This window comes from Nycticebus coucang, chromosome 8, assembly GCF_027406575.1.
Source record: "Nycticebus coucang isolate mNycCou1 chromosome 8, mNycCou1.pri, whole genome shotgun sequence".
Classification (NCBI taxonomy): domain Eukaryota; kingdom Metazoa; phylum Chordata; class Mammalia; order Primates; family Lorisidae; genus Nycticebus; species Nycticebus coucang.
Genome location: NC_069787.1, coordinates 123,061,071 through 123,077,625, shown reverse-complemented (window position 1 = coordinate 123,077,625; position 16,555 = coordinate 123,061,071). Strand labels below are relative to the sequence as shown.

At 39.2% G+C, this 16,555-nt stretch overlaps 1 protein-coding gene across 3 annotated transcripts in view; it reads right to left on the bottom strand.

Annotated features, from left to right (window-relative positions):
• The window catches only part of KCNAB1 (potassium voltage-gated channel subfamily A regulatory beta subunit 1), a 441,389-nt gene that overhangs the window by 72,871 nt on the left and 351,963 nt on the right, over positions 1–16,555 (bottom strand). For all 3 annotated transcript variants that reach the window (XM_053600068.1, XM_053600069.1, XM_053600070.1), the window contains exon 7: positions 15,521–15,564. In XM_053600068.1, coding sequence (XP_053456043.1) covers positions 15,521–15,564 — 44 coding nt within the window. The remainder of the gene's footprint in view (positions 1–15,520; positions 15,565–16,555) is intronic.

The window sequence follows — 16,555 nt, the reverse complement described above, 5'->3', positions numbered from 1 at the left end:
TGGTTTATCAGCCAGCCACGATTACTTTTCTGACAGGAAAATGGAGTGCTTGAATATAGTTCCGGAAATATTTTCCATCCATTGAGAAAGGATTGGCTGTGATGATAGTTGGCTAAAAGCTCTGATGAAGGAATTAGTGCAGACAGGTATAATGAGGGCTGATGCCTGCTCTTAAAAACTGCTGAGACTCTTAGGCCTGCGGTATCGCCAGCTTGAAATGAAAGTTACCCTAAAAAATACCCTGGTATAGGCCAATTTCTGGAACAATTGTATGCAGGGAGGAGGTAAAGAGAAGACGGGATCAGCAAGCAAACACATAATAGGGTATCACCAGGGTGACAAGGTCGAGCAACCTGCATCCTCGCACACTTGTCACCTGGGTTTCTTGCCCCTTTTGGTGACTCGGTTTTCTAATCTGCAATGGGGCTGACAATATTTACCACTTCCAGAATTGTTGCTCCAGATAGCACCGTGTAAGATAGTCTACAGAAACGTAATGTGTTAATCATACTGCGGGGTTAACACCTGGAAAGTTTCCGAGGGAGAGAGCCAAAGACCAAACATTGGACGTTTTCACTAGACTCTCTGGTTTTGGAGGGAGGCGCTTACTGAATGTTCTGGCCTATGCGTGGCACTGTCAACGAGTGCTGTCTTTTCTTCTGATGAAGGTCCCCTTCCCATCGAGTCTCTTCCAACAGTTCAGTGTGGGCTGAAAGTAACTAGGAGATGCAACCCTGACTAACTTGGTGCTACTGTAACTGTGCATGACTTTAGCCACTTACCATTAGCATGTATTGGGTCCAAACTTGATCCTGAAATTGAGCCAGACTCTGGGGCCTTGAAGATGCACAGACCCAGTCCTCATCTCCACAGACTCTCAACATATCTTGAGAGTATTGACTGGCATAGATTTATTGTTCAAGGTCATAATGTGCACCCATAAATGATAATATGGGGCCAGGTGTGGTGGCTCACACCTGTATCCCTAGCACTTTGGGAGGCTGAGGGAGGAGGCTCTCTAGAGGCCAGGAGGTCAAGATCAACACCATCAACACAGCAAGACCCCATCTCTACAAAAAATACAAAGGTTACCCAGGTGTGGTGGTACACACTTGTCACCTAGTCTCAGTGGAGGTGGGAGGCTGAGTCAGGAGGATTTCTTAAGCCCAGAAATTTGAGTCTGCGGTGAGCTATGGTGATGCTATTTCACTGTAGCCTAGGCAATGGAGTGAAACCCTGTCTTTGGAAGGAAAAAATGACATAGACTTGGTACAAAGTTCAGTCTCACTGTATTTGGTCATTCATTACCTCTCAATTCTTTATTTGGAAAGCACTCTTACTTGATATTTGGGCAGAAATACAAGTGTACCAGGCCAGTGATCCCTACTCTGACACTGAGGCAGAGTGAAAAGGGATTGTATCTCTAAGAGACTCTAGCCACTCACTTTGAAAAATCTCAACCACAGAGAGTCTTGTAATCCATGGTATGAATTTTGGCTTCTATGGGAGATTTAAAAGCATTGTTGGGGTTTGGGGGAGGCGAGTCAAGAGGACTAGATTAAGCAGGTGAAGTAATATGATCAGATTCTATTTTGAACTGATGGCTTTTCCTGCTGACAGTGGCCTGAAGGAGGGGACGAAAGCAAGGGCAGAGCCCAGTGAGGAGGGTGCTGCAGTCCATCAAGTCCAGACAAAGTTGGCAAGAAGTGCACAAATCTGGGACATGTTGTATAACTAGAAATAATCATACTTGCTGTTGTGCTGGATATACAGTGTGTGGAAGTCAGAGTAATCAAGGATGACTCCGAGATGTTTGACCTGAGAAGTAAGGAGTCTGTTGACAAAGATAGGGAAAGTTGGGGAAGGGGTGGGTGGAAGGGGGTGGGAGCCATGGCAAGTCTGAGGGGCACATCACTTCCCACATGGCGCTCTCAGCAGCTGGATGGACCAGGCTGGCACCTAGAGGAGGTAAGGGACAGGGTTTGGGGTCCAGGTCACTGATTCTGGCTGGTTTGAATAACCTTACAACACCTCTTTGCCTCTTTCAGCCTCAGTTTCCTCATCTGTCCAAAGACAAAAATGGAGCTAGATGATCCTCCTTTTTTTTAATGATTATAGAAGTGTTTATTTTTTTATGTTGTCAAATTTATTACATTTACTTTTTAAGAGATAAATGTATGTTTATTCTTTTTTTTTTTTGTAGAGACAGAGTTTCAGTTTATTGCCCTCGGTAGAATGCCGTGGTGTCACACAGCTCACAGCAACCTCCAACTCCTGGGCTTAGGCGATTCTCCTGCCTCAGCCTCCCGAGTAGCTGGGACTACAGGTGCCCACCACAACGCCCGGCTATTTTTTTGTTGCAGTTTGGCCGGGGCTGGGTTTGAACCCGCCACCCTCGGTATATGGGGCCAGCGCCCTGCTCACTGAGCCACAAGCGTCGCCCTGTTTATTCTTTTTTTTATATTTATATATTTTTTATTAAGTCATAAACACATAGATCCTGTATACATTGATGCCCTTATGGGGTACAATGTGCTGATTTTATATACAATTAGGAATGCCTGCTTTGATCTTTCCTGTGAGTGCAAACCAAATCAGGAATTTCTGCCTTTTTCTATCTGGATGCTTTCACCTTGTAGAAATAGTTAAATCACAGCAATATAAAGTCATGTTCAGCAGATGTCTCCTTAAAAACCATTTTGTGTTTAGCTCTAATAGACAAGTAGCCCTGTTCTATCTCTATTTAGCAAATGTTTGTTGAGCAGTGGCTTGAAGCCAGGTATTGTTTTCAGTTTGATTAGACGTGTAAAAATGCATCAACCTTGAATCCAAAGAGGCAGCTAGGCAGCTACTCACAACCTGCAGAGGTGAGTGCTTCAGTGCAGTGAATGCACTTGTTAAAGGCCATCAGCCATTAGCCTGTCCCTTGTCAGTAACCCAGCATCTGTGGACGGTGAATACGAGAGAAGATGCAGAAAGGCTCCCTGCCCTTCAGGACATCTAGACGTTAACTGGCAATTCCTCAGAAGCCCACGGATGATAAATGACTTTAAGAAAATCATTTTCAAGTGACTACAGTAAAAAGAAATCTAAGTACACCTTTTTCTTAAAAAACAGGAACCATATTGTTTAGGTCAACCTTAATTCAGCTTAAGCCTACTTCAGAGGTTTCTAAGGAAATACGCTTATTCCAGACAGAAGCAGATTGGCCTGGTTAGAGGTAGAGAGGGTGGTCAGTGTTGCTTTGAACTGTGCAGAAACAAGGGAGCTTGGAGACTCTGCAAGGTGTCTATTTAAATTTGCTGTGTCCACCACTTTTTACAAACCTCACATGCATTTGCTTTTCTATCTGGCTTGCAAAAATCATGTTGCCTTTGATAATGTACCCTGTTTCCCTGTGTAATCTCTAGTATCTTCTCAGAAGCCCTTTCAATCATAATTTAAGTCACATATTTAAGTCACATAATTTAAGTGAAAAAGGACGTGGTGTATTAGAACATATTCAGTCTGCGGCTGTGCCTCCCCAGGTGAAACGTGATGGCCCCAGCAGGTGACAGAAGTTTACATGAACACAGCGCACTGGGAAGGAATCCTGGGTGCAGCCCTTTGTTCAGACATTGATTCTTTAATTGAAAAATCATAAATTATCTTTTTCTTCTAAAGTTCAGACGAGTAGGTTCTAACATTTGTTATTGATTAAACATATTAGCAAGAAAAGAACAAATGATCCCATCGCAGGCTGGGCAAGGGATTTGAAGAGAAACTTCTCTCAAGAAGACAGGCGCATGGCCTACAGACATATGAAAAAATGCTCATCATCCTTAGTCATCAGAGAAATTCAAATCAAAACTACTTTGAGATATCATCTAACTCCAGTAAGATTAGCCCATATCACAAAATCCCAAGACCAGAGATGTTGGCGTGGATGTGGAGAAAAGGGAACACTTCTACACTGCTGATGGGAATGCAAATTAATACATTTCTTTTGGAAAGATGTGTGGAGAACACTTAGAGATCTAAAAATAGATATGCCATTCAATCCTATAATTCCTCTACTGGGCATATACCCAGAAGACCAAAAATCACATTATAACAAAGATATTTGTACCAGAATGTTTATTGCATCCCAATTCATAATTGCTAAGTCATGGAAGAAGCCCAAGTGCCCATCGATCCATGAATGGATTAATAAACTGTGGTGTATGTACACCATGGAATATTATGCAGCCTTAAAAAAAAGATGGAGACTTTACCTCTTTCATGTTTACATGGATGGAGCTGGAACATATTCTTCTTAGCAAAGTATCTCAAGAATGGAAGAAAAATTATCCAATGTACTCAGCCCTACTATGAAACTAAATTATAGCTTTCATATGAAAGCTATAACCCAATTATAACCTAAGAATATGGGGAAAGGGGTAAGGGAGGGATGAGGAGGGGAGGGAAGGGGGGAGGATGGGTGGAGGGAGGGTAATTGTCGGGACCACTTACAAGGGTACAAGTGAAACTTACTAAATGTAGAATATAAATGTCTTAACACAATAACAGAAAATGCCAGGAAGGCTATGTTAACCAGTGTGATGAAAATATGTCAAATGGTCTATAAAACCAGTGTATGGTGCCCCATGATTGCATTAATATACACATCTATGATTTAATAAAAAAAAAATTAAAAAAAAAGTTCCAAGCAGCACTTTCTCAGATCATTTTTCTTTCCCACTCCTACAACAATGACCATGAATTTGTGTTTTGCATCATGTGACGAAACTTGTTTACCTGCAAGGTGAATTTAGAGTGAGACGCAGCTTTTCACCGTGTAAGCACGCTAATGATTCACTCATTCTGACCCACAATATAACTTACCAAACTAGTGCTATTTCTTTACATGAGGCGGTAAAGGAATTTGATCTGGTAAATGCTCACATCGGCTCAAACTGGGGCTTAATGAATGTTTGCAGAATGGCTAAATGGATAAATTGAATGTTACAGTGAGAAGACCATGGGATTCTATATAATGAATATGTTAGTGAATTTTCTTCTCCCTTTTTGTGAATCTAAGGAGAGCAGTAGACCTAACTGGATCTAAGTCTAGAACTTTAGGTTTATTGGAAAGGCTTTTCCTATGAATGTAAAAAAGAAAAAAATAACATTAGGCAGAAGGCAAGCTCTTTTTTCAGTCTTTAAGGTAACTCAAGTAGCTGAAGACTTCTAGGGCTCAAGTAGCCTGAAAGCTCCATCCGTTTGGACTTCCGCCTTACCTCCAACAGGGCTTCTCGAATTTAATTTCTGTAGGAATGTCCAACATTGATAAGGTGGCCTTCATCACAGACCGAATGTTACTGAAACTGAAGGGCAGTGATTCGTAAACCTTTCTAAAATTTATTTTGGACCTCATCTCATGTCCTTCCTTTTCTGCCAAATTCACTCAACTTTCAGCATAGTTAGAAATATCTTTTGAGCTGATTCTTTTGTACTCACAAGGCTTTATGTTTTGCTAAAACCATGGACTGCAAACTAACACCAAGACTGATGCCATAATAATAAACTATCCCCAATTCTTCAATCTCAAAAGTTTGAAATTTTTGTGTTGAAGTTTGAATCTGTGTCAGCTTGAATTTCAGCTGAACTGGTTTATTCATCCTCAGAGATTAGTTCCTAAGAGAATTCCTAACTTCTTTTCAGGGAGAGGGAATTGAAGGTATTTCTATTATGTTGTATGAGGCCCAAAGAAAGCTGATTTAAAAAAGAGAATTCTGAAATCATGCGCACGCTGTTAAATACCAAAGCAATGGGGATTCAGTAAAGAGTGTAATAGCAGACTTTCCTTCCTCTCTTTAGTTTCATATTTCTTTGTTGATTGTTATTTTTTCTGAATCCCTCTTTTCTAATCAATAAGATTAGAAAAACAAAGGAAATAAGGAACATTTCAGGTAGCATACTGCCGTCCTCTTCATTCACCTTGATACTTGCTATAAGCCAACGTAGGCTGTCACTCACCAGCTCTGTGGTGGAGGACCCCAGTCATGGGGGCAAAGGCCAGAGCAGGAATGGTTAACAGTATGAGAGAGAGGCAAGTTGGGGTTGCCGACAGTAAGGCCGGAGAAGGGATTCCGTTTGAGTGAGAATTCGGAAGCTTTCTCTAGGGCTGGATGGTGGCCATTCTTATGGCAGCCTCAGAATGTCACCTACTTGTTTAGTAAAGAGTGTCCTTGCCGTAGAATAAAGACCAGAGGTTGTCTTGTAAGAACAATGATGATGATGATGATGAAAACAGAAACAATAATAATGTTCATTAAGTGCTTATTATGGGATGGACCCTGTGCTCAATGTGAATGATATAATGTATGGTCTATTCTATAGTCAACAAGGCAGAGGCTAAATATTTTAAGTAACTTGTACAAAGTCACTCAGTTCATAAACGACAGAGCTGGAGCTTGAACAAAGATCTGTCTGGTTTCAAAGCTCATTTACCTATAAATATATTAAAAATCAGTTAGCAAAAAATACCAAACTCATACAAGGACTTCGAAAACAGTGGAATGATATCATTTTTATTGTGTACACATATAAATGTACTGTTTGTATATTGGTGTGTGCATATCTATATATTTTATATATATTCTGAGATCTGGCTTCAAAATTCTCCACTTTAAATTAAATGATTGTGATTGAATAGTGGAATTATTGCTTTTCTATGGCATGTTTAAGATATTTCAAAGTAATGTGTTTATAGATTGGTAAAGATCTTCAACTTCCCAAGTGGAATAACTATTCTTGAACATCATCTTTCAGGTTAGGCTCATGGAGAGCAAAATGTTTTTAATGAAATGACATCTGGAGAAAATATTTGCAAGATATTTGCAAAATATTTGCAAGATAGAACATTGCTAACATACAAAGACTCCTGAAAATTATTATGTCCAAGACAACGCAAAAGGAAAAAACCCAAGAAAATAAAGAGTTAATTACCATTAAAAAAAAAATCCCCACAAAGTTACTAAAAGAAGCTAAAACTCACTAATAACACCACTTCCTTTAACAGATTGGTATATTCTTTTTAGAAAATAATTTTGTGTTAAATATGTAAAATTCTTTAACCTAACAATGCCACTTCTAGAATCTATCCTATTTACATAAGTGTCATCACTGTTGTAATTCTTTATAGTGCCAGAAACTAAAAATAATCCATAAAGAAAGTCTGTATGCAAAATGTATTTTAATCAAGAAAAAAAGCAAGGTTTGGGTTAACATTTATAGCCTGCTTGTATTGATTTAATACATATGTTTTCAACCCATTTTTTTCACTGTTCTAAGCATTTTATTTTTTTCTTTTCTTTTTTATTGTTAAATCATAGCTGTGTACATTAGTGCAATTGCCTGTACCCATTCTAAGATGCACCATAGATGTGGCCCCACCTATTACCCTCCCTTCACCAAAACCTCCCCCCTCCCTTCCCCTTCCTTGGCCCTTTCCCCATAGTCTTGTGCTATAGTTGGGTTATAGTCTTCATGTGAAAGCTATAATTTAGCTTCATAGTAGGGCTGAGTACATTGGATACTTTTTCTTCCACTCCTGAGATACTTTGCTAAGAAGAATATGTTCCAGCTCCATCCATGTAAACATGAAAGAGGTAAAGTCTCCATCTTTCTTTAAGGCTGCATAGTATTCCATGGTATACATGTACCACAATTTGCTAGTCCATTCGTGGGTCGATGGGCACTTGGGCTTCTTCCATGACTTAGCAATTGTGAATTGGGCTGCAATAAACATTCTGGTACAGATGTCTTTGTTATATTGTGACTTTTGGTCTTCTGGGTATAAACCTAGTAAAGGAATTATAGGATTGAATGGCAGGTCTATTTTTAGGTCTCTAAGTATTCTCCAAACATCCTTCCAGAAGGGACGTATTAGTGCGCATTCCCACCAGCAGGGTAGAAGTGTGCCCTTTCCTCCACATCCACACCAACATTTCTGGTTTTGGGATTTTGTTATGTGGGCTACTCTTACTGGGGTTAGGTGATATCTCAGAGTAGTTTTGATTTGCATTTCTCTGATGATTAAGGATGAGCTTTTCTTCATGTGTTTGTAGATCTTGCGTCGGTCTTCTTTAGAGAAGTTTCTCTTCAAGTCCCTTGCCCACCCTGAGATGGGGTCACGTGTTCTTTTCTTGTTAATACATTTGAGTTCTCTGTGGATTCTGGTTATTAGACCTTTATCGGAGGTATAACCTGCAAATATTTTCTCCCATTCTGAGGACTGTCTGCTTGCTTTACTTACTGTGTTCTTGGCTGTGCAGAGATTTTTAGTTTGATCAGGTCCCAGTAGTGTATTTTTGATACTGCTTCAATTACCTGGGGAGTCCTCCTCATAAAATATTCACCCAGGCCAATTTCTTCAAGAGTTTTCCTTGCACTTTCTTCAAGTATTTTTATAGTTTCATGTCTTAAGTTTAAATCTTTTATCCAGTGAGAGTCTATCTTAGTTAATGGTGAAAGGTGTGGGTCCAGTTTCAATCTTCTACAGGTTGCCAGCCAGTTTACCCAGCACCATTTGTTAAATAGGGAATCTTTTCCCCACTGAATGTTTTTAATTGGCTTGTGAAAGATCAAATAACGGTAAGTAGCTGGATCCATCTCTTCGTTCTCTATTCTGTTCCAGACATCTACTTCTCTGTTTTTGTGCCAGTACCACGCTGTTTTGATCACTATGGATTGATAGTACAGTCTCAGGTCTGGTAGCGTGATTCCTCCTGCTTTGTTTTTATTGCTCAGTAATGTTTTGGCTATTTGAGGTTTTTTCTGATTCCATATAAAACGAAGTATTATTTTTTCAAGATCTTTAAAGTATGACAATGGAGCTTTAATAGGAATTGCATTAAAATTATATATTGCTTTGGGCAGTATGGACATTTTAACAATGTTGATTCTTCCCAGCCATGAGCATTGTATGTTTTTCTATCTGTTAACATCTTCGGCTATTTCTTTTCTTAGAGTTTCATAGTTCTCTTTGTAGAGCTCTTTCACGTCCTTTGTTAGGTATACTCCCAAATATTTCATCTTCTTTGGCACTACTGTGAAAGGAATAGAGTCCTTGACTGTTTGTTTGGCTTGGTTATTGTTGGTATATATAAAGGCTACAGATTTATGGGTGTTGATTTTGTAGCCTGAGACATTGCTATATTCCTTGATCACTTCTAAAAGTTTTGTAGTAGAATCCCTAGTGTTTTCCAGATATATGATCATATCATCTGCGAAGAGTGAAAGTTTGATCTCTTCTGACCCTATGTAGATACCCTTGATCACCTTTTCTTCCCTAATTGCAATGGCTAAAACTTCCATTACAATGTTAAAGAGCAATGGAGGCAATGGGCAACCTTGCCTGGTTCCTGATCTAAGTGGAAATGATTTCAATTTAACTCCATTCAATACGATATTGGCTATGGGTTTGCTGTAGATGGCCTCTATTAGTTTAAGAAATGTCCCTTCTATACCAATTTTCTTAAGTGCTCTGATCATGAAGGGATGCTCGATATTATCAAAAGCTTTTTCCGCGTCAATTGAAAGAATCATATGGTCTTTATTTTTACGTTTGTTTATGTGTTGAATTACATTTATAGATTTACGTATATTGAACCAGCCTTGAGACCCTGAGATAAATCCGACTTGGTCATGGTGTATAATTTTTTTGATGCGTTGTTCGATTCTGTTTGTTAGGATCTTATTGAGTATTTTAGTATCTATATTCATTAGTGATATTGGTCTATAATTTTCTTTTCTTGTTGGGTCTTTTCCTGGTTTGGGGATCAAGGTGATGTTTGCTTCGTAAAATGTGCTGGGTAATATTCCTTCTTTTTCTATATTTTGGAAGAGGTTTAGTAGTATAGGTATTAGTTCTTCTTTAAAGGTTTGGTAGAATTCTGACATAAAGCCATCTGGTCCTGGGCTTTTCTTTTTAGGAAGATTTTGTATAGTTGATGCTATTTCAGAACTTGATATAGGCCTGTTCAACATTTCCACTTCGTTCTGGCTAAGTCTTGGTAGGTGGCATGCTTCCAGGGATTGGTCAATTTCTTTCAGATTTTTCAGATGTGAGAGTAGAGTTTCTTGTAGTATTCGTTAAGGATTTTTTGAATTTCTGAGGGGTCTGTTGTTATTTCATCATTACCATTTCTGATTGATGAAATTAGAGATTTTACTCTTTTTTTCCTGGTTAGGTTGGCCAATGGTTTATCTATTTTATTGATCTTTTCAAAAAACCAGCTTTTGGATTTATTGAGCTGTTGTATAATTCTTTTGTTTTCAATTTCATTTAATTCTGCTCTGATTTTTGTTATTTCTTTTCTTCTGCTGGGTTTGGGGTTGAAGTGTTCTTCTTTCTCCAGTTGCTTGAGATGTTCCATTAAGTTATTGACTTTCTCTCTTTCCGTTTTCTTGAGGAAGGCTTGCAGTGCTATAAATTTCCTTCTTAGGACTGCCTTTGCAGTATCCCAGAGGTTCTGATAATTAGTGTCTTGATTGTTGTTTTGTTCCAAAAATATGGTGATTTCCTTCTTAATCTCATCTATACCCCATGTATCCTTCAGCATAAGGTTGTTTGGCTTCCAGGTTTTTGTATGGGTATGCAGGTTCCTGTTGTTATTTAGTTCAACTTTTATTCCATGATGGTCTGAGAAGATGCAAGGAATAATTTCAATTTTTTAAAATTTGCTGAGGTTAGATTTGTGGCCTAGGATGTGGTCGATTTTGGAGTATGTTCCGTTGGCTGATGAGAAGAATGTGTATTCAGTTTTGTTGGGATGAAATGTTCTGTAGATGTCTGTTAAGTCCAGATGTTGAATGGTTGAGTTTAAATCTAAAATTTCTTTGCTGAGCTTCTTTTTGGAGGATCTATCCAGGACTGGTAAAGGGGTGTTAAAATCTCCAACTACTATAGAAGTGGAGGAAATCGAGTTACTCATGTCAGAGTTTCTCTTATAAATTTGAGGTGCATTGTGGTTGGGTGCATAAATAATTAATAATTAAGATCTCATCATATTGAATATTACCTTTAACAAATATGAAGTGTCCATCCTTATCCTTAAGTATTTTGGTTGGTTTAAAGCCTATTGCATCTGTGAACAGGATTGCAATGCCTGCTTTTTTCTGCTTTCCATTTGCCTGGAATATAGATGACCATCCCTTCACCTTGAGTCTATATCTGTCTTTTAATGTAAGATGCGATTCTTGGATGCAGCAGATATCTGGCTTGAGTTTTTGTATCCAGTCCGCCAACCTGTGCCTCTTTAGAGGACAATTTAAATCATTCACATTAATTGAGAATATTGATAAGCCTTTCGAGAGACTGGTGGACATTTTTAATCCTTTTGAGACTGTGGAAGTTGGAATTTGATCAAAAATTTTTTGGGTGGGTTTACTTTTGTGGTGGAGAATTATGCTGGTCTTTATGGAGGATAAGTCTAGGAATGTCCTGGAGAGCTGGTTTAGTTGTGGCAAATTTCTTCAACATGTGAATGTCATTGAAGTATTTAATTTCTCCGTCATAAATGAAGCTCAGTTTAGCTGGGTACAGGATCCTGGGTTGAAAGTTATTTTGTTTTAGGAGATTAAATGTCAATGACCATCCTCTTCTAGCTTGAAAGGTTTAGCAGAGAGATCTGCAGTTATTCTGATATTCTTCCCCTTGTAGGTAATGGTTTTCTTTCGTCTGGCAGCTTTCAGAATTTTCTCCTTCGTATTAACTTTAGTGAAATTGATTATGATGTGTCTGGGAGATGTCTTATTTGGGTTGAGTCATGCTGGAGTTCTGAAACTGTCTGCTATGTGAATTTTGGAATCTCTTGGCATGTCTGGAAAGTTCTCCTTCATAATCTCATGGAGAAGAGACTCTGTGCCTTGTGAAGCCACTTTGTCACTTTCCGGGATCCCTATAAGACAAATATTGGTTTTCTTTAAACTATCCGAGAGCTCTCTGAGAGAGTGGTCTGTTTTTGCTCTCCATTTCTCTTCTTCTTTGAGGGTTTGGGAGTGTTTGAAAGCCTTGTCTTCAATGTCAGAAATCCTTTCTTCTGCTTGCTCCATTCTGTTACTGAGGGATTCTACTGTGTTTCTCAAATCTTTGAGGGATGCAACTTCTTGTCTCAATGTGTCAAATTCTTTGGTCATTTGGTCTTTGAATCCATTGAATTCTTGAGATAACTTTTGGAATTCTAATTCGATCTTATTTGGTGTCCAGATCCTGAATTCAGTTTCTGACATCTCAGCTATTTGTTTGGGCATGGGGTCTTGTGCTGTTTCTGCCCCATTGATCCTTGGGGGAGTTGATCTACTCTGATTATTCATATTGCCAGAGTTTTTCTGTTGATTTCACCTCATGATTGTTTTTAACCGTTGCCTCTGGTTGTCCTCAGAGTTGGGGAGGTGTCTCTCCAAGATTAGACCCCATCGGGATCACTCTATTGTTGCTGGGTCTTTGTAGGGAGTGACCCTGTGTAGTTCCTCTGGGGATGCTCTAGCTAGGGAGTTCTGGTTGTGGAAGCAGCTCCAGTTTGTGCCATACCCCAATCCAGCAACAGGGCTGGGGGTGGTGCGCACGGTTCTGGGAGTGCCAGGCGCCCAGTGACTTTGGCACAGAGAGCCCAAGGCTCCAGCAGTCTCTGGCCAGGAGAAGAGCTCTGCACAGAGGCAGGGAGGGCTCCAAAGGGCACACAGCTACCAAAGTCCCTGTCCAGATGAACGGGCTAGTGTGGAAGCTGGGAGGACACAGGAGGGAGGACGCAGGGTTGTGTGGCTCCCGCAATTCCTGGTCAGGGAATGTGGAGGCCCGGTGGGTGCAGATCACCGGTCGGGGGTCACTTCACAGCTCTTATGGAGGTCTGGGCGGCACCAAGCACAGGAGTTTGAGGTTGCTATGAGCTGTGATGTCACGGCACTCTACCCAGGGCAACAGCCCAAGGCTCCAGTGTGCCCAAACAGTCTCACTCTGCCCCTAAGGATTAAGGCTGTAAGGCAGCTCAGCCCCTGCCTTTAGGCTGCTAAGTCAGTAGGTTACTTTGACATGCCCTATCCTTCCTCTGAGACCCTGAGGGCGGAGCTTGCTGGGGCAGTTCTTTCGCAATGGCTTCCTGCACCCAGCTCAGTGGCTCAGTCTCGGGCCCCAGACAATGCCCAAAGTTCTCCACACTCCTGCTCAAGCTCTCCCCAAGGCAGTTCAACTGAGTGCCAAGTCCAAGAACACCGAAACAGTTCACAGGTAAGGCCTTTCCGGTTTGCAGTCTCACTGCTGCTTGTACTTACGGTTGCTGGCGTGATTAGGTCGATCGAACACACGCAACCACTTGCCAGTTTTCCACTGTTTTTGTCCTCCTCTTGGTGTCCAGAAGTCCCTTGCTGGCTCCCTGTATCCTCAAAGGGATGATTATAGGCAGATCCCACCGGTCAGAGATGCCTGGAGTCTTGTCTCCCCAGACTCGCTGTTCCCAGTTGCAGGGAAGCTGTTACTCAGCTGCCATCTTTTCCATTTTATTTGTTTTTTTTTATTTTAAAAAAAATTGCAGAATATTATAGGGGTATATTAAGTGAGGATTCAGATGGATGGATAGGTAACTAAGACAGTGTGATCGCAGGGAAAGGTGGGAGGGATATGTGCCAGGTTGTCAAACTGTAAACTGTGGGAGGAAATGAGATTAGATGAACAAAAGGGGGACATTACTTCTTTATGTATTTAGTATTTTTTTTCTTTCTTTCTTTTTTCTTTGTTAATCAGACTCAGGCAAGGTTCAAAGTTGCCACCCCTGGTGTGTGGGTCCAGCGCACAGCAGCCAGCTTATTTATTTTTGTTTATTCATTTATTTATTTAATTTTGTTTTCTTAAGAGTCCAGTGCTGAGCAGAGATATTTTTATTTTTGAAGTGCTGGGATTAAACTACATTTTACGATTTTGGTGATGTTAGCATTTTATAAGTGAAATTGTGTTTTAAAAAGGAGAGAATCGCCTATCTTAATAAGTAATCATAAATCTAAAGTTACAAAAATCTTGGATTTTTTTGAAATATGTATAGATAGTGCATGGCTGATAATAATTTGACTTGTTATTTTTCAGTTTTATAAAATGTGAAAGCAATTTATATTCACTATAAACTATATTTTAAATTCCCATGTAAGAATTCTGTTTTTCACTTTCAGAATGGTGTTGAATAAATTACATGTGATAGTCAACACTGTATTGTAAGATAGGATTTGTGTTAGATGATTATGCTGTAAGCGCAGGTAAGTGTTTTAAGCATGTTTTAGGTAGGCTAGGCTAGACTATCTGGCGGGGTAGGTTTACCAAATGCATTTTTGATTTATGATCATTTCAATGGAAGATGAGTTTATTGAGACATTATCCCATCGTAAGTCAGGAAGTGTCTGAACTTCACAAACTAGTAAAGCCCGTTTTAACAGTTTTCCTTTATTTAAAAAGTTATATCTATGAAACATGTATAAAAAATAAATAAAAATTACTCAGAATTCTTACAGTCCTCATGATGGAGTAGTAGTATTCTATTACATAATGGTGCTTATAGACTATTTTATTTCCTGTTTATTTCTAACCTATACAAAGTTTTGAATACCATTGCAAAAGTAATGGCACTGGGAATCTTACCCACTGGTAATTTTCTGCAAGTGTTTTTTTCTATGCATATGTATATATTTTTTAAAAAATGTGTGGTGTTCTCAACATATGTCACAAATGTTCATAGCAGAACTTGTCCACAAACGTTCATAGCAGCGTTATTAATAATAGCCAAGCAGTGAAAACAAATCAAATATACAGTAACTAATATACATATAGATAAAATGTGCTAGTATTTCATAAAGTGAAATATTAACTTGGCAAAAAAGGAATAAAGGACAGATATAACATCACTGAACATTATGGTAAGTGAAAGAAGTCTGTTGCGAAATATCACATAGGATTTCATGTATATGAAATGTCCAGAATTGACAAATTTGTATAGAAAAAAAGTAGATTTGTGGTTGCTTGGAGCTATGGGAGGGCTTAAGAAGGGTTTGAAAAAGTGACTTATAGTGGGTACAAAGTTTCTCCATGGGATAAAAAAAAAAAATGGGTAAGCTTTTATGGTGCATACATTATCTCTCAATAAAGGTTTTGTTTTTTGTTTTTGAGACAGAACCTCAAGCTGTCACCCTTGTAGCGTGCCATGGCATCACAGCTCACCGCAACCTCCAGCAATAAAGCTTTTTCAAACAAGTCTTATGGAAATGTTTCATTTATATTAGTAGCAGCTGTAAATGAGAAGCATTCTAGCCCATTCAGACAGTTTCTTTTGAGGTCTCCTTCTCCCCTCTCCATCTCTGAGTTCCCTACATATTGAGCCTCAGAAACAAACTTGGATGACTGCGTTGTTTTCCAAATAGAATTTTTTTTCCTTCTAATGTGTTTTGAAACTATTTCATTGATACTTTTCTTGAACCAGCAGCCCCAAAGCAAAAATGAAATTAAAGAAACAGAACCCACCTTCAATAATATGCTTTCTTGATAGCCCCCTTTCTGTTTCCGCTCTGCCAAGAAAAAGAAGAGAATGACTTTGAGTGGGGATGTGCTGTTTTTTTAAACCTCTGTTTCAGAAGAGCCAAAGAACAGTCATTCTTACTCAGAATGAGTTGCTCATTTCGTACCCCCTTCTTAGCAAATTCTGCACCCCTGGAGGCTAAGGAGAGAAGGCTCGGGAGCAGCACCCAAAGTCCTTTTTCTTTGGAGACCCCAGGAGATGAAGTTTTTGTTTGGAGATTCCAGGAGATGAATTAGCCATGACTGTCACTGTCACCACACCAGTCATACTGCTCAGCACCAGCTCAAGTTAGTAACGACTCAGCCATACACACCCTGTCTGTATATAATTTGAGACATGGTTCAACCTTCTCACCTTGTTCTCAACCAGTCTAAAGCAAAAAAAAAAAAAAAAAAAAAAAAGTTTTGACATAGGTTTGTAAGATTTTTTTTTTTGGTAAGATTTTTTGTAAGATTGCCAGGCTGGGCTATCATTAGCTTTTCTGAGAAAGGAAGCACATTTGGAAGTTCCTTTAGACTTAAAAAAAAATTTACCAACTATTTTCCTTCAAAATGTGATGAACCAAGTCTTCCTTAAATTAGTATCCTGAGAAGACACCCTTACTTGTAAGGACTTTGGTCTTTTCAGGCAATTTCATGTTGGGGCAAATGAGAGAGAAACAGGTTCCTTGAATTTTACAGTATCAATAAAATGTTTCTTCAATATAAATACTTTTGGCTGCTTCTTTGAAAAATATAGTAGTTTCCCTTTCACCTGGTGAAGGTATTCTATTCTGTATATTTTGTATATTAGATATTATCGTAGACACATTGTGCTAGTAATATACTACATAATGGTTCTTACAGACTGTCTTCTGTCTTACTCTTTTCTAAACTATAGGCAGAATTTTGTGTACCATTGACAAGCAATGGCTCTGTGAATCAAAATACAGGTAATGGGAATCCCCATTCCTCATAGGCACCAGGTTGCTTTATTTTTGT